The sequence below is a fragment of the Pithys albifrons genome, chromosome 3 (genome assembly GCF_047495875.1).
Source record: "Pithys albifrons albifrons isolate INPA30051 chromosome 3, PitAlb_v1, whole genome shotgun sequence".
Lineage (NCBI taxonomy): Eukaryota > Metazoa > Chordata > Aves > Passeriformes > Thamnophilidae > Pithys > Pithys albifrons.
In genome coordinates this window covers 24,082,340-24,105,892 of record NC_092460.1, presented here as the reverse complement: position 1 = coordinate 24,105,892, position 23,553 = coordinate 24,082,340, and the positions used below count along the sequence as shown (strand labels likewise).

The 23,553-nt window shown below is 41.3% G+C and overlaps 1 protein-coding gene across 3 annotated transcripts in view; it reads left to right on the top strand.

Moving 5' to 3' along the window:
- The window catches only part of CRY1 (cryptochrome circadian regulator 1), a 41,719-nt gene extending 31,204 nt beyond the window's left edge, over window positions 1-10,515 (top strand). For all 3 annotated transcript variants that reach the window (XM_071551008.1, XM_071551007.1, XM_071551009.1), the window contains exons 5-14: window positions 78-166; window positions 730-870; window positions 965-1,276; window positions 3,650-3,801; window positions 3,895-4,097; window positions 4,850-4,951; window positions 5,982-6,074; window positions 7,254-7,325; window positions 7,425-7,532; window positions 9,849-10,515. In XM_071551008.1, the coding sequence (XP_071407109.1) occupies window positions 78-166; window positions 730-870; window positions 965-1,276; window positions 3,650-3,801; window positions 3,895-4,097; window positions 4,850-4,951; window positions 5,982-6,074; window positions 7,254-7,325; window positions 7,425-7,528 (1,268 nt within the window). In that variant the 3' untranslated portion in view covers window positions 7,529-7,532; window positions 9,849-10,515. The remainder of the gene's footprint in view (window positions 1-77; window positions 167-729; window positions 871-964; window positions 1,277-3,649; window positions 3,802-3,894; window positions 4,098-4,849; window positions 4,952-5,981; window positions 6,075-7,253; window positions 7,326-7,424; window positions 7,533-9,848) is intronic.
- Window positions 10,516-23,553: the final 13,038 nt, after the last annotated feature.

Below are 23,553 nucleotides of genomic sequence, written 5' to 3'. Positions count from 1 at the left end.
AGTATCAAAGTGCTAGAATTTTGTCGCCCTACAGTATAAGCAAACAAGGAATTTCCTTGTTTCAATTTGTCTTTCAGGTTTTGACACTGATGGTCTGCCTTCTGCAGTATGGCCAGGGGGAGAAACAGAAGCTCTGACAAGACTGGAAAGACATTTAGAACGAAAGGTTTGTTTCAAATCATTGAAAGTTACACCTATCTGGTAAACATAGTTACTCTTTGCTATGAAAGGTAAAGGGATTTGGGCAAGTCCTGTAAAAAAACAATTAAACCCACAAACTTAAGGCCTGGATATAATGATATAAATCAATAATTTATGTCTTAGTTTTAAAAGATGGTAGCAGGTTATCTTTGATTTAAATGTCAGAGGAAGTCTGTTTTACTATTTTATACTAAATTCTTTTTGAGATAATGCTATTTGAAACATACTTCTTATAACTTTGAAGGGGAATTCCTCTGAAAGCTTTTATTTCTAGTTTGTCTAGGTTTCCATTGTATTTAAAAGAAAGGGACAGGTAGTTCTAGAAGACAGTTCATGCCTTCTGTCTGCATTGAGATGAATTACCTTCCAGAGGTTCCACTGATTCAAAAGGAACCCCTGGCTGTGTAGGTAACATGATCATCAGCTGTTTGGATTTAGCTTTAGACAGTGCGTGATTTCTCCCTTTATAAGTTACCACATATCCTGTAGTCTGATATTGCCGTGTGGTTTTGCTTTGCTTTTTTTAAGGCTTGGGTAGCAAACTTTGAAAGACCACGAATGAATGCAAATTCCCTTCTGGCAAGTCCTACAGGGCTTAGTCCCTACCTCCGCTTTGGCTGCTTGTCCTGTCGTCTCTTTTATTTCAAGTTAACGGATCTGTACAAAAAGGTAGGATTTCTGTGGAGTCAGCTTCATATTCTTAATGCCATGATTTTCCCCTACTTTTTCTAATGAAATGTTTTTCTTTACTGATGATCTTCAGGTAAAAAAGAACAGCTCCCCTCCCCTCTCCCTCTATGGCCAGCTGTTATGGCGTGAATTTTTCTACACAGCAGCAACTAACAATCCACGGTTTGATAAAATGGAGGGGAATCCTATCTGTGTTCAAATTCCATGGGATAAGAATCCTGAGGCTTTGGCCAAATGGGCAGAAGGCAGGACAGGTTTTCCGTGGATTGATGCGATTATGACACAGCTTCGTCAGGAAGGTTGGATTCACCATTTAGCCCGGCATGCTGTGGCGTGCTTTTTGACTCGAGGTGACCTCTGGATTAGCTGGGAAGAAGGAATGAAGGTATTGTTTCTTATGCTTGAATTTCTTAAAGTACCTGTTAAAGTTTCTGATTGCCAGTCTTGAGTTGTTGTTACTGAGCCATGTAAGTTGAATTTTAAACCATAAATTATGGGCAAAATGAAATCAGTTCTGATAAACTAGCTGTGCAAAATCTTGCCTCTTGAGTGCCCCCTTTTATTTGAATGTTAGAGAGTTTCTTGCAGTCAGAATAGGTCTGAAATTGTTTTGAGATATTTTTTAATTTGAGATCTAGGCCAATAAACATGGGCTACTATTGTAATTGAGATTTCTTTCCAGTCATTTAGGGTGAACAATTGCTGTTCACATCTTGTGTCTGCTTCCCTGCAAAGGGAAAGCCCTGTGGGATATAAAAGGAGAAAACTAAAAGCTGAAAATGTCCTTCCAGCAATTTCTGTCCCTTTGCCCAGTGTCAGAAGTGTGAGTAAGGGCGACATGATTTGGCTGAAGGTTCAGTGCCGTTAATTCTGTGCAATTATCCAAGAGATGCTCAAGTTCAAATTTAAGATGTTGGTCTTGAAAACAATGAAATAATTTAATCTCAGCCTTCGAATCAGTGTTACCTTTTAAGATGGATAGCATGTCTTTTACTGAGCAATCATAATAATAATCAATTTTTTAATATAAAAAAGAATTTACATGCCATCAGGATTGTGACCTCGTATTTATGTATGTATATAATCTTAGGCAATTTCAGCTTTCTTAAATCTGTTGTAAGCAAACACCTTTGATTTAAAAAAAGATCAGTTACACAACAGCATAAGCTGCTTTAGGAATTTTCCTTTTGCAGTTCGTAGATAAAGGCATCAAAGATGCCTTTACGTACGAGCTCAGCCAACAACAAGGCTACATAATACAGATAAATGACAACTTGTTCTTCTGCAGTAGTACAGGTCTGTGAAGTGCCCAGACTTGTGCAATGGTCCATAGCTAGCAGAAGTTAATCTGGCCTTCTACGTGATGTTACTTCCTGAGTCTTATTACATGGCAGCATCTAGTGGAACAACTGTGTGCTAACACTCAATGTCTGAAGATCTTGTTGTATTAGGAGTCACTTTCTATTTGAAATGTTTTTTGAAAATGTTTTTAAGATAAATCTTACTTTTTCAAAATAAACTTTTTTTTCCCAAATGGTTGTAGGTATTTAGACAAAGGTACTTTTGTAACACTTATTCAGTGTGGAGTGAATGCCTTATTGAATATATGGAGAGAGAGAGAGATCATTGTTTAATGGGATATCTTATTTACACTTTGCATGGTACTAATCTTAGTTGGAGTTGGTGGCTGTACTAAGATGTTGAGGCATGAAAAAAACTTTTGGTTTCTTTGGAACATTTGGAAGCAATGCAAGTTTGAAAAGAAAATAAAAACTTAGCAAAGTATCTATTAAATAAGTATCTGTTTTCAAAAGTACTTCTAGGTACACTCTTATTATAAAAGGTCCTTGAATGTCATCCTTCAAAGAGTAAGGCTTCTCTTTATTTCTTGTTAGCCTGTATTGCTGTGATCTGATGGAGCAGATAAACTTTTTATACAAGTTAGTATTTTCTGTGTTAAAGATTAAAGAGCAATCAGTGCTGGAAGCTTGAATGTTTCACAACTACTGAGCTCCAGATCTAAAGTAAAATCTTTGTAAGTCTTCAATTTTCTTATGGGTTATTTTTAATGTAATAGGGGTAGCAAATTAGAATTAAAGTGTTTGGAAGATTTTTTTTATTTTCTTCAGACCAGAGTTCATTATCTATCCCACCATTCTTCAGTGTTCTTGGTGATTCATATACCCCCAGGAATTTAAGAGTGCATCCTCAAAACTGTGGCTTACTAGTTTAACTATTGGCCTTCAAGAACACAACTTCTGAATGTCTGTGCTACCCTGAAACTCTTGAATTCTACTCTTGGGATTCCTCATGCAGCGAAAGGTGCTGTGAATGTTGAGGTATTCAGACCAAGAACTTAAATTTGTACTTTGTAGGTTCCCTGTTTTCTGGAAGTTGCAAAGCTTACTCAGTTGTGATACTATGAAGCAACTTTTCTGAAAACCACAAATACCACTTGCAAGCAGTCAGGCTCCAGCCATCCTTTGGGGATTTATTTTTCATGGTTGTGTTTGTGTAAAATGTAGTTTTCTGAGATGGTAACAAAATTGCTTACAGGGTTAAAAGCCTGTTCTTGATTTTTCTCTTTTGTTCTTGAGTTTCGTGTCTGAGTAAGTATTTGCAGTTGCATACTGAGCATTCTCTGTATTTTGCCAGGTAAAAAAGAGCTGAAATCAGGAACTCAGGAACAGATCCTGAAAAAATAGATGCCTTGGAGGTGTGTCATCTTCAGACTAACTTGTTGCTCTAATTTCTTAAGGTCTTTGAGGAGCTGTTACTTGATGCAGATTGGAGTGTGAATGCTGGAAGCTGGATGTGGCTGTCTTGCAGTTCCTTCTTTCAGCAGTTTTTTCACTGCTACTGTCCAGTGGGTTTTGGCAGAAGAACTGACCCAAATGGGGATTATATCAGGTAACTCACAACCCAGAAATTGCAGCAATTGATTCATGGATGTTGCTTATATTGTCAAGTACCTTTAACATGATCTTTTTATTATTTTTTAAGACGTTACTTGCCAGTACTTAGAGGTTTCCCTGCAAAATACATCTATGATCCTTGGAATGCCCCAGAGAGCATCCAGAAGGCTGCAAAGTGCATTATAGGAGTTAATTATCCCAAACCAATGGTAAACCATGCAGAGGCAAGCCGTCTGAATATTGAGAGGATGAAACAAATCTACCAGCAGCTTTCACGATACAGAGGACTGGGTATGGTTATAAACTATTGCCTTTATTTAAAAACTGCTCTCATCTTCTAGCAGTTAATAATTTAGTCTCATGGCAGTGGTAATGAGGTGTAAGCTCAGGGTTGTATATCCAAAATAATGAAAATATTATATGTAACCAAGAAAGGAAAGAAAGAAAGAATTTGAGGGGAGTGCCTCTTTCCAAATATTACCCAGAATTTTTTTCTGTGGATTTTTGGAATTACTTCAGTTTAACTGGGCCTTCTGTGCATTCTGATACTCTTGTACAGATAGGCTTTAACACCAGAGATTAGAAATGTAATGTGATTCATAACTTCAACCATACTGTATTTCCATTTGCAATTGCTGTTGCTTGAATAGGCACCAGTGCAGCCTCTGGTTGCATTCTTTTTCTTTGCTCTGAGAGGTAAACCACATACACTTGTACTGCTCAGGAAGGTGTGAGCAATCCATATGTTCAGATAGTGGGTATTGAACCAGGATGGGTTGCACTGTAACGAAACATATTGAGTTTGTGTAACTCAGGAGTATTGGAAAAGTTAGGCAGAGTATTATGTAGAAAATTAGTTACATAAATGTGACCTAAAATTACTTGGCAAGATCTCAGAAGCAGGAAAGACAGAGAGGTGTTCTCCTTTTATAAATGTAAGCCACTCAAGGTGAGGGTGGAGAATGGCTGTATGAGGAAAAAAACATGCTGTACTACTGTGGTTTTTTGCTGTCTGTCTTTATATATTTTATTTCGTTGCCTAGGTCTTCTTGCAACAGTGCCTTCTAATCCAAATGGAAATGGAAATGGTGGCCTAATGGGCTATTCACCAGGAGAAAGCATTTCTGGTTGTGGCAGTACAGGAGGTCAGTCAAATTCTTTCAATACATAGAATTACTGGAACTGAACCACACAAACTTCTATAATGCAATGCGCTTGCCATTATGTATTGTAAGAAAGAACTGTTTCCACAAGACAGTTTTGAGTGCAAATCACATTTACAAATTTATTCACTGTTTGATAGTGTTCATATACAGACATCTTTATGTTTAATCTCAAATATATAAGAATTTTTCTTCTGAAAAATTACTTCTCAACATGTATCAAACTGCTTGATTTCAGAAGCATCTGAATGTGATTTTCTCCTAGAAGTCTATAAGCATCCTGATACTTAAAATAAGGAGCAATTAGTGAACTTTCAAGACAGAACCGTTAATTTGTGAAGTTTTCTAATACTGGCATTAGATTGCTTACTGGAATTTATTGCTACAAAAACAAAGAGTAAGAACAGTACTAAGATTGTATTAATCCATGGTGCATCTTAAATACTATGCACACCTTGGACTCTTCATTGTGAAAGGATACAGTAGAACTGAAAATTTACTGGGTTTATGTTCTCCGTAGGCTTTAGTCAAGGTTAGAAGGTTAGTCAAGGTTGGAAGTTGGGGAATAAGATTGACCTTACTGTTCTTAGCCAGTACAGTTCCTCTTGAAGATGTAAAGTTTAGACTCCTTAAATCTGGATGCTTGAACTTCTATTTCTTAGAAGTTCAAGATATTTAGAAGTCAAGAAGGGATTAGTTTTAAAAAATTAACATTTTGTGCACTCTTTTCTCCTTAAAGTGTATTCATATACACTGAAATGTAAACATGTCCTTGCGCTTTTCCCGCCAGAAACATATTCCTTTTGTAGCAGGTTATCAGCGTATTCATCTGATTTTGGAAAGACAGAAACATTAGAGCTTTGGACCTGGTTTGGGGTGGTTTGATAAAAAAACCAAAAGGCCACAGTAAAATATCCACCTCTTGAAGGGTGGGGAAAACCCCCCAGATTTTAAATTCCAGAACTGGAATTGTATCTTCTGTTATTTTTAAGTCTTCTCCCTGCCTCCCCAGGAGCTCAGCTGGGAACTGGTGATGGTCATACAGTTGTTCAGTCATGTGCCCTGGGAGACTGTCATACAGGAGCAAGTGGAATTCAGCAGCAAGGTATTATGGCAGTGCCTGTCCGTAGAGGATCTCCAAATTCTTGCAACTATGGAAAACCAGGCAAAACATCAAAATAGCATATGTAGATTTTGGGTGACAGATGCTCTCTACAAAGTGAACTGGTCTTTTGTTTCTGTCCTTGAAATATAAAAATTATTTCTTGGAGTGAATTTGCTTGTCTTGTCACTTTTATCTCTAAAACACTCATCTAGAACAGTATTTGTGTTTTGAGTGGGAGGGATCACAAGGGTGGCTAAACAAAAATCAATAAACATTATCCTAGGCTGTTGTAAATGAAAGATACTGAAACAAATAGTTCACCTTGTGTATTGGATGGCAAAATTTGTATGTTATCTTTTCTTGGATTTCGCTACCACTCTTTCCATATCTAGTCAGTTTCCACAGTTTTGTGTGAATAGTCTCATATTGTAGATGCAAATTTTTGTTGTTTTAACTATACAGAAACTTAAGCTGTGGTTTGTGATAGATCAAAGTTGCAATCAAATTTAACACAACTGTTTTTCCTTGCAGTCTTAACAGAGGTGATGTGTTTACTGGTCACGAAACACTGTAACTGTGTTTTGCTTAAGCATCCAGAACATAACCGGAACACTGCAACTGTTCAGAACAAGAAACCTTGTGATTGCTTCTGCTAATGGCACTATTTATGCAGAACACTCAGTTCCAAGGTTGCCAGTACATAGTTTGCAGGAATCAGAAAGTTTGTGTCTTCATTTTAAGTTACTTGCTTATTTTGTTTTTCCACAACTAAGTCATGCTAAGGATTCACTAGTACTGCTAGAACAAAATAATAAAAAGTATGAAGAGACTTGGGAGAAGTAATGTTAATATTTATTACAACTTAACATTAAAGTGTTTGGATATATAAACATTTTGCTTGTTGCAAATATGATGCATAAATAAATATGTAGGCACTTAATGTTGTTCACTCTGCATAAATAAGTGCATATATATTTAACTGCTGTTGACTGCCATGAGACTTATTTTTCTTTTGCATAGGAACTCTTCTGCATTCAGGATGATTTCTGGCAGGATTTTTCTTGATGATGGAAAATAAATCAATTGGCTCCTTTTTGTTGTTGTAAAGAACGTAATTGTACACTTGCTTGTGATTCTAAATTTTACTCATTGTAATAAATATCTACTGTATCTGAACAGGTTACTGTCAAGCAAGTAGTATCTTACACTATGCTCATGGAGACAATCAGCAATCACACTTATTGCAAGCAGGTAATTTAAACAACAGCAACAACAACAAACTCAAAACACTTTTCCTGAATATATAAAGGTGCAACAGTCTTAATGTAAATACTGGTTTTAAATTATCAGGAAGAATGGCCCTTGGTACTGGCGTTAGTACAGGGAAACGCCCAAATCCAGAAGAAGAGACTCAGAGCGTTGGACCAAAAGTCCAGCGACAGAGCACAAATTAAACTGGTAAGATCTGAGACACTTTAAAGTTATCAAATTCCTGTGCAGATTTTGTCTGATAATGTTCATGTCACTGCAACACAAAGGATCCTCAATTATTGCTGTAAATATTTCTGTTCCAGGTACTGTACAAACAAACAATACAAAATCCTGGCTCTAAAGGAGTTTGCGAACTATGAAATAGGAAGTAGTTACAAAAAGCCAGAACGAAGATTATCAGGCACAGATCCAGATTGTTGATGAAAGGGACGTGGATAAGCTGTGGTTTTACATGCATTAGCAGACCTGCTTAAGTAGCTTCAGCTTACTCTCTGCTCCCCCATCTTACCCTAAGTTGTGCCAGTAGCACTATTTGTGTGAATGTACAGTGACCTGAAGCAGAAGATAAGGCATCTTACAGGGAAAAACTGAGGGGGCCTGCATTAGAGTTTTAGATATACAACTGGACTAAGCAGAACATCTTTTAGAGAGAGACTGCTGAAAACCTGTGAAGTGCTGGATGTGAAGGTGTGGGTACAAATAAGATTTGAAGACGTGAGCATTTGTCATTGGTCTGTAACTGAGGCAGGATACTCAGATTGCTGAAGTTAGTCAAGCTGTGGTATAAAAAGGACTTGAGTTTGGAGAAGGAGGCGTTGTAGATAAACACACATTAAGAGGTGTGAAAATGTGTAGAGTGAAGCAGAAATGGGAGAGGGACTTTGATATGCGTACAATCGTCAGCATAGAGAAGATAACTGGATTTTGTGTTTTGGATAAAGTTACTTGGGAATAGGATAGAGAAAAGGGAATGCCAAAGATGTTATACCCCCTCCCCAGTAGGCTTGATTTGAGAGAAACAAGGAAGACAACCTGAAAAGAATTAATACTAATTTAAGTTAAAGAATAATTACTTAGGGGGAGAGACAAAGAACGGAGGACTACCTGGAGCAAGAGGAGACAGGATTCCAAGACTAGGAGTGTGGCTGCATACATTAAAGGTGGTTGAAGTGTCATTCAATCCTTTTTTTAAAAAAGTAAGTGGAGAGTTGGTCATTATGTAGTTTGAAGAAAAGTAAGAAGAGCACAACAGATAATAGCATGTGGAGAGACTTCAGAATTGGAAGACAGGGATTCCATGGAGCAAGTATAGGAGATGCATTCAGCATCTCTAGAGATAAAAAGGGAAATTCAGTCTACTTATTTGGATTTGACAACAAGATCTAATATTGCTTGTTATGTGGTGTCAGCATTTCATTTGGTGCATTACGAACAGTTGTATTGTAGTGATTTGTTTCAGTGCAGAATCACAGCATTGTTTCCATAATGCTGTCAATTGTAAAAGAGAGGTGAGACCTTAGTGATTGGTCGATCTGCTGTTTTTTCACATACTGGAAGCCCTGTAAACTGTGCTTCTGTGTTCTCAAACTGATTTCTAGTTCTTGGATGGGCCTGAGTGGAATGTAATTCCTGGAGAGTCTGTGTTTCAGGAGCTGTCTAATAATTAGTTTGTGTAGATTCATTCAGCATCCATGTTTTGTATTGCAGAATTCCTTAGGTGCTCGTGTCTGTGTAGAAGAAGTACCTGCAGAGAGAACATCTGGTTCCTGTCTAAGCTCTTTTTAATTGAGAGACAGGTTGGAGGGGTTTCTAGTTTGGCAGAGAAGACTGATTTTGCTAGGGGTGTTCAAAGCGTGCTGCCAAAGCGTTGCTGTCAATACAAAAATCATCCAAGATCATATTCAAAAACACTGCTGGCAAAGGGTTTGCAATTCTGAGTAGCACTAAAGTACAGAGGCTTTTGTATTTCTCTTCTTTTTTTTTTCTTTTGTTTTTTTTTTAGCCTCTAAGGAGTGATAAGTATTCTGAGTGTTTGGGCCAGTACAAATGGGGACAGGGTTTCCTGCACTGAGAAGGGGGTAAAGAATATTGGTCCCTTGATGTAACCGTGGGAGACGGGTTTTTGGACCTGAGAGATGACTCCACAGGAGTTAGCAGCAACAGGCCACTTTATTCATACGCACACACTTATATACATCTTTAAGACTGTAACCTTCCGCAGGTGATGACACTTTGGCACTGATTATTGGCTAACAATGTTTACATTACGAAGCCCCTTATAATTGGCTGACCATGCACATCTGCTGAGAAAGTCGGCAGCAGCCATTTCTGATTTCATTAATTAGTTCTTAAGGCTACAGCACTAATTTACATAGGCAGTTCAGCATATGGCTTGCTTTTTAGGTGAAATACCATATAAAATTCCAACACCTTGAATCACTTCTGCCTTCTTCAAAGACACATTAAACTGCTTAAGAATATTTTTTTCTTTTTTTCTTGCAGCTTTCTTGGAAGAGAAGTTTACCACTCAAAGAACACACGGGACAAAATTCCTGCTACTCTGTATTGGAACTAAAGTGTTGTGAGTTCATGTTCTAAAATGACATACTTTTTCATAAATTATTTTCAGTTGTTTTCAGTTGATGTAAACAAGTCCAATTTTTGGAATGCATCATTTCTAACTGGCATTTCTATGGTTTTTAACTTTTTAATGACTCTTTCACAAAGGGCAAATTGAGTTTGTATATAAAGTATTTGGTGAAGAATTTGCTAACTTATTGTAAATATAAATATTCATGATTAGCAATAGATCCGTCGATATATTTTTGATAATCTTTCATGTATATGGTAGTAGGAAAAGCTGTAGTGCTGTTCTGTAAAACAGATGAACATAGAAAGTTTTGAAATTTTTAAATTGTTATTATTTTTAGATTCTGTACTTGAGCTCTGTATGATCAATTTTGTATTTTCACAATGTAAGTGCTTAGGACTGTGTTTAATCGAATACAGTAGAGTTGTAACCTGAATTAATCTCATCTGTATATAAAACATATGCCAATTTTAGTTGTTGTAAAATTTTCATGTATATGTCCAGTCCTTGTATTTCCTAGTTGCCTTGTTCAGTAATGACATACCTTGTTAATAAAAGAAAATTGTATATACAGATACACATTTGGCTTTTGTGTACTCTTATTGCTCCAGTACATCTTTCCAAACAAAACTGTTCCAGGCAAAAAAGGACATAGACTTTACCGATTTAATTCAGAAGCCATAAACAGTGATCTATATTATCTTTCACTTTGAGTTATATGATACTGAAGCAAAACACCATTCAAATTATCCAGGCCTTTTTCTTGAAACTGCATTCATGTATGTATTCTGTCTATTAAATGTCATTCGCCAATGTATTTATTGTTTCTCCAAAATCTAGGGTTTGGGTTTTTTTTCACTGCTATAATTGCTTGATAGTCAGAAAGTCTTTCCTATGCTGCAGCTGATTTACTGCTTTTTGAAGATGTTGATTTCAGATTTGCTGAATTCTCAGTCAATACTCTTTCTGTTGTTCAGAAAAGCTGTATCTAAATGTTTTCTCAAGCCATTAATATCTCTGAAGAAGCAGTATGAATTGCTGCAGTTTGCTTAGAACTAGGTCAGTGACTTACTTGAGTGGATGCATAGATTGGAATCACAGAATACCCTGAGTTGGAAGGGACCCACAAGGATCTCTGAGTCCAACTTCTGGCTCTGCACAGGACAGCCCCCAAGAGTCACACCACGTGCCCAAGAGTATATTCCAAACACCTATTGGTGTGGTGACCATATTTCTGGGAGCCTGTTCCAGCATCCAACTATCCTCTGGTGAAGACCATTTTCCTAAAATCCAACCTCAGCCTTCCCTGACACAATTTCATGCTGTTCCCTCGGGTCCTGTGACTGGGCACCACAGAGGTCAGATCAGTGCCTGCTCCTCTGCTTCCCCTCGTGAGGAAGCCGTAGACAGCTATCACATCTTCCCTGAGTCTCCTCCAGGCTAAACAAACAAAGTAACCTCAGCTACTCCTCATAGAGCTTCCTCTCGCCCTTCACCATCATGATGAACCTTCTTGGGGTACTCTCTAACAGCTTTAGATCCTTCTTACATTGTTGCACCCAAACCTGCACACAGTATTTAAGGTGAGGCCACAGCAGTGCAGAGCAGAGTGGGACAATCCCCTCCCTCAACCAGCTGGTGATGCTTTGCCTGATGCCCCCCAGGACACAGTTGGCCCTCCTGGCTGCCAGGGCCTTGCTGACTGACATTCAACTTGCCATTGACCAGGACCTCCAGGTCCCTTTCCATGGCACTGCTTGCCAACATCTCATTCCCCAGTCTGTACAAACGTTCCAGGTTGCAACATCTCAGGTGCAGAATGCAGCACTTGCCTTTGTTGAACTTCACAGTGTTGGTATTAATTAATTTGTATTGATTATTAATTAATTTAAAGTGACAGGAGCTAACTGTCTTGTTCTTAGTGTCATATTGGTGACTTCCAGACATGGGCCACTTCCCTGTGGTGGTTTAAAATTCAGGTTAGATTTTTGGTTTGACAACATACGCAGCAGGGTGCTTGCATCAGAATAAACTGCCGTGGTAGTAGATTCTTAGATTATAATTTTTAATGTAAATATTTGTGTGCTGCTTTCTATATAAAAGTACCAGTAAGAAAATACAGGCTTACTGTCTTGAGGCAGAGAATCTTTTTGACTGATATTGGAGAAAGAAAAAAACATCTTAATGGTCAGAATGGAGAAGGAGGTGCTGAGTATTTTTCACAGATCAGTCTAAGTAGAATGGGGAGTTTTCCTGGGGACATATGTAGTCAGTAGAATATACAGTTTTTTTGTTTAAGTAGTGTGAAAAAGGGGGAAAAAAAGTACTATAAGCCTGTACTGCCTTAGGAAGTATTTTATTCTGTTAAGATCATATTGAATTTTTCTGCTAACCTATATTAAAAAGAAACCATACCATCTAAATGAAATATTCCACCTACCTTTTCTGAATGAATAGGCTATGAAACTACCACAGGAAAACTTCATCAAGGTAAAAACATATACTTAAGTATTACCTTCCCCTCAACCAGTCTGGAAGTTCAATAGGTGAAAGAAGAAATTTCCCAAGGATTTTATTTCTATGGTAAGTTAGTTCTCCTGTCCTTAAATGCTGAAAGGAGTATTCCTCTTCTTGGTGTAGGCAAGTCCTTAGATTAGCAAGGAAAAATCAGTGGAGATGGTGTGTCACTTGTGTGCCAGCTTGAAGGAATTCTGGTGTCGGAACTGCAGTGGAAGAAACAGTCTGTAATCAGGTTAGTGTGAGAGAGGGCAGAAGTTGCCTTCAGAGTAGCAATAGCTTCATAAAAGCCCTTTGCCTCATTTTCTTCCCCTCCCACCTAGTACTTGCTGACCACAAAAATCAGTTAAAAAAGACAAAAGCTTGGCTGCACAGAAGAAAATGAACAAACCATTGTAACATGGGGTTTTCTGCCCACCACCCCCTTGTGATTTTTCAAGGACTTGGACATGTGCTGTAAATCCAGTATGGATAAGGGCCAGGATATTGTTGCTTGTTAGACCACTCCTTCAGAAATGGAGCTTAAAATACTCCTCCAGAAAGCTCTGTTTCCAAGGGACTTAGCTGGCTGTTCCTTGGGCTGGTAGGAGATGGAGCAAGGAGTGTTACAGACTGACGGATTTTGGACCAAATCACAGGAGAATGTACTCTGAAAGTGTGCAGGGACAACTGTAGCTGATATTAGTGACAGAAAAAACTCACATTTTAAGTGTCTTCAAGCCTCCAAAGGGATTTTGTCTTGTAGCGGTGCTACCTGCTTTTTGAAAGGAGGGGAACAAAAGGAGTTAATTGAGAGCAAACCTGCAGAGAGGATCCTGGGCTAATTTGAAATGAGAATTACCTGTTAGAAATTAGTTATAGGTTGGGCTTATCGAGGTAGTTAACTGGGTTTTGTTGATCAATGACACTGACCTTTCTGTAACTCAAAAATCCTGCCCGTACTTGACAGGAGCAGGGGAGCAGCAGCGAGCTCCGACACCAGCTTTATCATTCCCTGCCTGGTCAGGAAAAAAAGGTGGAGTGAAAACGTAGCCAGGTGCGCCCACTGCCCCGGGTGATGGCTTGCAGGGTGGCTTCCATCCGGGCAGGGCTGGCTGCAAACACCAGGAGAACTAGGTCCCTGTTTTTACAGGTAGTTTGGGCTACTGGACGTGATGCTTGAGAGGTAAAACACAAAACCCTTGATGTTCCTGATGCGTGTTTGTGCTGGCGTTGGCTGGGGTAGAGTTAATTTTCTTCGCAGTAGCTGGTACGGAGTTGTGTGGTGGATTCGTGTTGAAAAGCTGCCGAGCGAACACTCCCCCGGTCGGTGTGGAGAGCTCGGGGTGGGTCGGATGTGCCGAGCGGCGGAGGCGCCGCGGCCGCGCTCGGGCTGCAGGTGGTGCTGTGAGCGCGGGCAGAGCGGGGCGGCCTCGGTCGAGAACTGCGGGGTTGGGAGCGGGGAAATCAGCTCTTCGCCACTCAAAGTATTCTGGTAGCACCTGGGGAAGGGGAGATACGTGGAAATGATAGAATTGCTGCTTGGTAGCTGCCCCATGCTTCCCAATCAGAAACCAAACCTCTTCTGTTATTGTGAAAGCTGCTTTTCAGCAACGCCGCTGTGTGTGCGCGCCTGCATAGATGGACACTCTCGTTTTACGTGCACTTTGCCTAGAGACTGTTTCCAAAAACCAGTTCTTAAGTACAGTCAAACCTTTTACCTGCTTGCTGGCCCCTGGGGGCCGCTGTGACCAGAGCCAGGACTCCTGAGATTTGGGTTCTTGTCTCTGCTCCATCATAGTCCTGCCCAACAGCCTCAGGTGAGTCTCTGGCGGTTCCCAAGCCCTTCGTGCACAGGCTCTTGCTGGCAGCCGTGTTGTTGTGCTTTGTTACACATTAGATTAGAAATTCAATTAGAGTAGAAGAAGCAGGCTAGAAAGAGAACCTCCTTTCTCCTCTTTGTGCTGTCTGTTTCCGATGGAAGTGTTCCTTAGGCAAGATATCCCTCCCTAAAAGTACCAAGCAAAGAAATTCTCACACTTTAGCCCTTACCTCAGGTTTCAACTGAAATGTTTTTTGCAATTTTTTTCCGCCGGAAATTTAAAATTTCAAAGGCGGTGAAAATTTCTGGGTGGAGGGAAAATTTACATTGATGCAAAAAGCAAAGGGAAATCTTAAGCAGACACAGAGAGATCATTTTAATGTTGATTTCAAGGGATCTAAGCTTCTACTTTTGAATTGTGTGCACTGCAAATGCAAAATTAATTCAATATTAAATTAAAAATGCAAATAGATCTGATTTCAATATTTTCTACAAAACCCCCTGCAGATTGGAAAGATGGAAGAGGCATAAAAGAAATGGAAAAGATACCCAAAAGGAGAGTCTTTCTTTCAGGAAGCTGTTGGTTTGTTACCTTGCAAGAGGTCTTAGTGCAAATTTCACAAACTAAAACTCCTACAGAAAAGCTGCAAAATACCAAAGTGCAGCCAATGTGCAGGATCACATCCAAGGATCTGTGGTTAGTGGAAGCTTGTGCACCTAATGCTAGGTAAATTATACTTTTCTCTGCTTTTCTTACCCCTGCTAATTACACAAAGCAGAAGAAGATAATCTTGTTCACTGTGATTATTCTGACTGGGAGTAGCCAGTAAGCACATTAATTAATAATAAGAGCAATTTATAGGCAGCAATTACAGAGAGGGAGAATTTTCTTCAGGTCTGTTTGGCTTTCTAGATCTTCAAACCATGTGATCAGCACAAGGTCTTTAATTATCTGGAACATACTTGTTTCTCAAGTGCTATTTACCCTGACCAAACTAGGAACGTTTTTTAAGCAAAATCATCTGTACCTGATAGTGATAGAAACAGAGCACTGCTCTGAGGAATGGCTTGCACCAGCAAACATCAATAATGTTGTACTCAGACATCAGGGTGACTGCTGCACACCCAAAAGCAAGGGATTTCAAGGAAGCTTGGCAAATAAAGGGAAGGAAGACGATGGAAGTAACAAAGGATTATTGCAGAAAGCTTAGAGAGGGAAGAAGGAAAATTAAAGGAATGGTGCAATGAAAGTAGCCAGCTGAAGGAAAGAAGAAAAAAAACAGATAAGAAATGGAAGTCCATTGACAGGTAAGGGTTTGTGGATACATCCATCATCCATTGCATCTTGACTAGCTGGATAACTGTTCTATTATGACACAAGCCTTTTTGGAGAAGGTGAAGAAGGGGAGAAAATTATTTTCAGTGTTACACAACATTACAATTTTCTGAAATACTTACAGCACATAGAGCTTTGGTTTCTGAGTGATTGTAGCTTTTGGTGGGTTTGGACCCAATTCTACTACCAGCCAATCCAGGGAAGAGTTATGAAGTAGCATACTGATCTTCTTTCCTTTCTGCTGGGCAGCTGCCCTGCTGGGGTGCTTCATCCCCTTTGTGTGCTCAGCAAAGCACAGCTGAGTGCTTAAGGAAAGGTCTTGTCTCTTGCAAAGTATTTGCATATGTGTAGTTTTGGGGTTTTGCTGGGTTTGTTTTTTGTTAGTTTTTTTCTTTAATTAATGCAATGAGGCCTTGATCTTATTTGTGACATCAAATGCTACTAGTTACACCACTTACTGATGAGGTGTCACCTCCTCTGCTGTGGCTCCTCTTGCTAGACTTCTGCCTGAGAAGCTGGAACTCACAGAGGCCTCTTCTCTGTGTCACATGTGTTTTGAGTCTGAACAGACTGTGATTTTAGGGTGGGTTACCAAGTGTTCTGGCAAAGTTCAACAGCTATGCTATCCACCTCTGCTCCTGAGCAGCAAGGAAGGTGTTGAGGTGGATGGGCGCCAAAAGCCACTTGCAGGGCATCACACACCTTTCAGTCACTCAGAGTAACCTGGCCTGCCCTGCTCTGGTGCAAGTCACCATAGGGAGAATTAAGAACCAGTCCTTAGTTGTTTGTTGCTGTCTGGGCTTAAGCAAACAGAATCTTGCTGGGAGACAACCGCCTTTAACAGGGCTCTTCCCAGGTTCCAGACAAGACTTAGAGCCTGTAAACAATCACCCCTTGGAAAGCACTGGTTTAATCCTCTGATTTAAAGCCAAAAGTATTGAGTAAATACATTTTTAAAAAAAAATCAACTCACAATCAGTGATAGCAAAATCACCTTTGTGCATGTTTCAAGTACTATCTGAAATATTTATTACAGTTTTATGCTCCATACCATAAAATGTCACCCAAAGTAATGAAGCCTGTAGATAGAAGAAAAATTATTGAAATGTTATCTTTATGACTGTTTAGCATTTGTACTGCAAGCCATTTTGTCATGTGCTTACAGCCCTAATCAAACCCGTATTTGTGGATCCAGATAAAAGAATAATGCAATTTTGAAACCACAGCGGCACTGCTTGATGAACTCTCATTTAATTCACAGTTTACTGCCAACAGAAAATCCTGGGCTGGTTCTCAGGGTGCATGTGCACGTCCCTTGGAATCAGTGGGCTGATAGAGTGTGCACTGGTGGAAGAAGTCACTCTACTCTTACTGCTGTCATTAATGTGTGCAGAAAACCATGACAAAAATGAAACCATGGGATATGGGAGTATGCCAAGGCTTTCAGATTTGCATACCTGACTGTTGCCGACCTGGCTCTAGTGAGATCGCACACACCAATATGATGTTCAAGCAAGATCCAAAGGTTATTCAAAAACACAGGTATATATCACCTTAAATGACCCCGTCCCAGGTACGATGGTTTGAGTCCATAGGTTGAGGCTGGAAACATGTCCTTTTAAGGTGAAAATGAAACTTGTAAGGTGGTCCTTCAGACCCACCAAAATTAGGGGCAGCAACACCTGACCACAGGATCTAAATCAGACTTAGATGGCTTATAAATAATTAATGACAGTGAAATGTAGTCATAGTCTCAGTTTTGAGCTATTTCTCCTCTGACACTGATAGGCATGTAGCCTCTTTCATACAGGTACCATGGGTGTTTAGCTCCTGCCCAAATACACTCCAGTACTCTTTACCTGGCCCTCAGCTGTTAGACATGCTGAGCACTTACAATCTTCTCATAAGCAAGCTGGCAATAAAATACACAGGTGTGTGATTTATCTATGAAGGCTGTGTCCCAGGCTTATGTCTTCCTGTTCCGTTCTCTGAGCAGAGTCTTGAGTCTCTCCTCTGGCTGCCCTAGTAAATGCTCCAAGTTTAGACTCCATTCTCTGCATTGCTGAGCCAAGCCTCAATTTCTAGCCATTTTGCATTGCTTGTGGATCCTGTTCCTAGTTAGTGTGATTTATGTTTTGCTATCACTCCTGCAAGAGCTGGCATCATGGTATGGAGCATGTTCACAATGGAAAGAGATTCCTGTGGCTTCACCGAGGTGGTGGATTCCATTCCCCATGTATCTAAACTATTTTTATCAGACACTCTGGGGTGGGTTTCTGTCTCTACAGCTACCATGTCATGATGCATTTTAACATGGTAGTGATTATGATCCATAGGTTTCTTTTGGCATCCAGTGCCTCAGAAAGGAAACTAGGTTCCATGCCCATCTGAAGAAATCTTTCTTGTTTGCAAGAGCACTCAGTTTCAAGCCAATCATTTCTCTTGGGACAAGTATAGATGAATGGATCCTTTTTTCTCTGATAACTGCAGTCTGATGACTGTGGCATCTCCACTGGGTGCCGGAGGCAGGCAGGGGTGGGCTTTTTTCCTGCTGGAATCCCTGCCACAAAATGTCCTATGTTGCAGCCCAATTCAGGTGGGCCTGAGTGACCACCTTACAGGTTTCGTTTTCACCTTAAAAGGACATGTTTCCAGTCTCAACCAATTGGAGTCAGACCACCGCATCTGGGGCGGGGTCACTTGAGGTCATATATACCTGTGTTTTTGAATAAACTTGGGATTTGCTTTACATCACATTGGTGTGTGCAGTCTCCACTAGGCCTGGCGGCAACAAATGGTGGACCCCAACGTGTCTCAGAACATGAAACCCACCTGCAGGCCTGCCTAGAGCCTTAAGAAGTGGCCCCTGAGAGCTGCTATGCCCCAGTTTTTTTGGGTGCTTTGTGGAGAAGCCCCTGAGAGCTTCTGTCTCCTGTAAACTTGGGAGTTTTGTGTAGTGGCCCTGAGAGCTGCTGAAAGAACGTGGACTGAAGGAACCACGACCTTCGAACCGGTGAGTTAAAGAAACATGGGAAATTCCATCTCGACTAAAACAAACTTATTGCTTGATAGATTTGAAAAACTAGCTCGTGTTACAAAAACAAACATTGAAAGACAAGCATTACAGGAATTTTTGGATTGGTGTTTCACTCGAAGGCACCTAACAGATGCCAATTCCACGCTTTCCATAGAAGTGTGTGATAAAATTGGGGCAGATTTGTGGAATTTAGTACAAACTGCACCCGAAGAATTTTTGCCGCACATTTCGTCATATGCAGCTGTCAGGAAAATGCTGTTAGAGGTAGAACGAGCCCGTAAAAACCTCGATCTACCAGAGAGAAGGGAAAAAAGTCACTTTTTGCAAGGCGATTTTTCCCCTGAACATCCTTCTGCACCGCCGTGGGCACCGCCACCCGCGGAAACGCCGCCGTGGTACCCCTCTGCCACACCGCTGCCACCCGTGCCGTCCGTCGGACACCCACCGCCGTACCCAGACGCGGCACCGCCCGCTCCCGCTCCGAAAAACCCGACAGAATCACAGCAACCTTGGAATCAAAGCTTTTCCACGCCATTTGTCGCCGCAAAAAGCCAAGAAGTCGTCTTTGCACCGCCTTACAACTACCAAGAAACAGCCTATGCACAGGAAAAGAAACCACCGGCTGCCGCTGTAGAAGCGGACGGACCTCAGCAGCAACCTTGGAACCCCACGAGACACGCCGCAGAAAACCCAACCGTGAGTGACTTTTATTTAAATCCTAACTCCGAGAAGGCGCGATGGGGAATGCCCTCAGCCGAGAGAGACATGTGGACGGGGAGACAAACCCCTTGGAGTTTCTCTTCCCCTGTCCATCCACCTTCGGCGCCGGCTCCACCGCCGCTGCCGCCAATGTCCTGCGGGTACCTCGGGGCTGGGGTCGCCCCGCCGCCGCACTCCCCGCCGCCCCGCGGGTACGCCGGAGTCGCTCCGTTGCGGCAGGAGACTGTTGAGGCAGACATTCCAGCAGGGCTACAGCCGCCCGGCATAACCGCGTGGCCAGGAAAACAAAGAGACCACGTGATGGCAAAGCCCGCGAAATCAAACAAAGTAATGGCGCGCCCTGACCACGAGGCGCAAGGACCGCCCAACCCCCCTCCCTACTGCCTGCCAATCACAGCGCATGCGCCAGGCGCGGGCCCGCCGCAGCCTGCAGGGGCCGGGGTCGGCTCCGAATTCGCCCGCTCCGGGGGCAGATCAGTTCCCGCGCCACCCCCACCACCTCCTCCGTGGATCGACTACGTCATGGAGAGGGGAGAGACTCCTCCCCAGTGGAGCGGAGCCACCGGAGCTCCCCCTGGTCGTTCCCTTCACTGTGCGCCATTCACAGCGCAAGCGTCAGCGCTGGGCGCGCAGGACCCAAGCGCTGCAGCACCAGCGGGGACCCTCTCCCCAATAGCCGTGTGCTGCCCACAGCTGCCAGCACCGGCACTGGAACCCCCTGAGCCGGCAGAGACTGCCCCTGCGCCGGCAACCTGGTACCTGCAGCCTCCATCACCGACAGCCACACCCACCAGCTGTATCCCAGAATGGAGAGCAACAGAAAAAGAAGCCTCTGTTTGGGACATGCTGGGGGGAGATGGAAATTGCAATGCTGTTAACTTAATTTCAAAGCTTTCTGATACCCAGGTACCAGATTCTGCAGATGGAGTCACAAAGCCACCTCGCGACCTCACATTTAATACCCAGCAAAGGTACAAAGAGTTAGTATCCATAGCTGCAGAAGTAGGTACACCTTCACCTTCCCTGCAACCCCTGGTTTCTGCGCCTGTGATTAACACTACACAAGGCTTAAAATGGGAGCCACTTGATTGGAAAATTGCACAAAAAATACACAGTGTAGTCTTTCAATACGGCTATGACAATGCCTTGGTAAAAAACCAAATCACAGCCTTCATAAAATACAATAACCTAATCCCAGCAGACACTAAGGCTTTAATGGAGTTTATTCTACTTCCTACTGCTTATATGTTATTTCTACAGAAATGGAAAGAGCAGTTAACGGAGTAACAGGCAAAAAATATACACTTAGAAACTGGACATCCCTTAAGATTAGCATCTTTAGACCAGCTAATGGGATCAGGAGCTTATGAAGACCCACAAACACAAGCTGCATTACATTTTCATATTTTGCAACAGTCAAAGAATGCTGCTTTGACCGCATTCTCTAATCTGCCTAAGAAGGGAAAACCTTCTCTACCCTATATGCAAATAATGCAGAAACCTGGACAGACATTCATGGAATTTGTAGATAAAGTAACAGAAGCTTTGGAAGCTGCTCCAAATATTACCCCTGACATGAAACCAGTATTATTGAAAGATCTGGTAATTAATAATGCCAATCCTCAATGCAAACAGCTCATAGCCTCTCTACCAGCTACAGCTACTTTGGTACAGTTAATTGAAGCCTGTGCCAGATTGCCCTGGGTAGAAGAGGAGGAAAAAGCAAAGCTACATGCTTCTGCTCTAGCCACAGCTCTTAGCAAACAATCCACCCAAACAAGGGGGAAAAGACCCTGGAATTTAACAACAAAATCTTGTCCAGCACAACCAAAATATAGCAGAACTCAAAGGTTCACTGGAGAATGTAACCGTTGTCACAGACTTTGTCACAAAGCCCAAGATTGTCATTCTAAATATAAAAAGGATGGTACTCCTCTAACAAACATGGGGTGGGGAGCTGGGCCTCCAAAAAACCAGAGGGGCTGCAAGCCATGGGGCGCAGCCAGTCAAATAGCTCATGGAAACTGGAGCCAAGCTGCCTTCCCCATATGGCAACCACAACCACAAGCAGCAGTAGCCTAGGACTAGTTGTTAACTGTCCAATCAAACAAGAACAGTCCAGTTCAAGTTAACATGTTGTTTAGCATATATTTTAAAATTCTGTTAACTTTCAGTTAAAGTGCAGTTTTGAGCTTATTGCACTGCCAAGTTGCCCAGCAGGCTGCAGGGGTAAGGATACCTGCCCCCCTAAGCTGCTGAACATTTTCTAGAGAGCGTAAGATCATCAGTACTTACTCTCTTTCAGTGTTGGTTATGTTTAGCCTTTGTGAATTTTCTCTGTGAATTCACACTTGTTTACTGCTTCAACAAGAGTGTATAAGGACTAAAAATCAAAGCTTCATTCTCAGACCTCTGTGATGGCCACACAGAAGTTCTGAGAATGGACTTTGAACATAAGGAGATTTAGTTCAGCTGGACTGAACTTGCTTCTTTGCTAAGTTGAGTCACTCTGCACTCTTGAATACTATGCACAAAATTTAATAAAATTTGTAGTTTATTTACAGTGCTTTGTGCGGTGACGACTGCACAAAAAGCCCACAATTTCACGCGTGAAAGAAAAGTTTCTTGTTTTGCACTAGTTGTAAGTTTGCAAATTCCAAACATACGTGTCTTGTGTCATGTATTAGTTTGTGTGAGTTTACAAAGGTTACTGTACCTCCTTCCAAAAGTTCTATTTTGAAAAGAGAGGGGGAGGTAGGGATGTGTAACCTGCAAATACCCTGTTAAGTCTTGAATTAGCAAAATTTGAGATTTTCAAAATGTTATTTCTCAATTTTCAAAATTTTCAGCCTTTCTGTTCAAGTTGCAATATGCATGATGTGTATTCTGTTGTTTGCATTTTTGCTTTGTTCTTTGAAACAGAAGGGGGAGATGTTGCAGCCCGATTCAAGTGGGCCTGAGTGACCACCTTACAGGTTTCGTTTTCACCTTAAAAGGACATGTTTCCAGCCTCAACCAATTGGAGTCAGACCACCGCATCTGGGGCGGGGTCACTTGAGGTCATATATACCTGTGTTTTTGAATAAACTTGGGATTTGCTTTACATCACATTGGTGTGTGCAGTCTCCACTAGGCCTGGCGGCAACAGTCCTATGATGAAAATCCCCTGTCAGAGTTTCCCTCCAATCTCCCACTCTAATTTCCATCTGTAGTTCTTGTGCCCCTCTACACACAGCAGAATAGACTGTGCTGCTTCTAATTAAGAAGATAATTTTGAAAAATCTTTTGAACCCTTGTGTTGCAAACCTGCGATAGGGAGACTGCACACACCAATGTGATGTTTAAGCAAATCCCAAGTTTATTTGAAAACACAGGTATATATGACCTCAAGTGACCCCGCCCCAGGTGCGGTGGTCTGACTCCAATTGGTTGAGGCTGGAAACATGTCCTTTTAAGGTGAAAACGAAACCTGTAAGGTGGTCACTCAGGCCCACCTGAATCAGGGCTGCAACATCTCCCCCTTTTGTTTCGAAGAAGAAAGCAAAAAATGCAAACAACATAATACACATCATCCATATTGCAACTTGAACAGAAAGGCTGAAAATTTTGAAAATGGAGAAATAACATTTTGAAAATCTTAAATTTTGCTAATTCAAGACTTAACAGGGTATTTGCAGGTTACACATCCTTATCTCCCCCTCTCTTTTCAAAATAGAACTTTTGGAAGGAGGTACAGTAACCTTTGTAAACTCACACAAACTAATACATGACTGAGACATGTATGTTTGGAATTTGCAAACTTACAACTAGTGCAAAACAAGAAACTTTTCTTTCACGCGTGAAATTGTGGTTCTTCTTGTGCAGTCGTCACCCCACAGACCACTGTAAACAAACTACAAATTTTTATTAACCTTTGTGCAAAGTGTCCAAGAGTGCAGAGTGACTTAACTTAGCAAAGAAGCAAGTTCAGTTCAGCTGAACTAAATCTCCGTATGTTCAAGGTCCATTCTTAGAACTTCTGTGTGGCCATCACAGAGGCCTGAGAATGAAGCTTTGATTTTTAGTCCTTATACACTCTTGGTAAAGCAGTAAACAAGTGTGAATTTACAGAGGAAATTCACAAAGGCTAAACATAACTACTTACATTTTGCAGAAAATGTTTAGCAGTTGAAGGGACAGGTGTTTTTACTCTTACAGCCTGCTGGG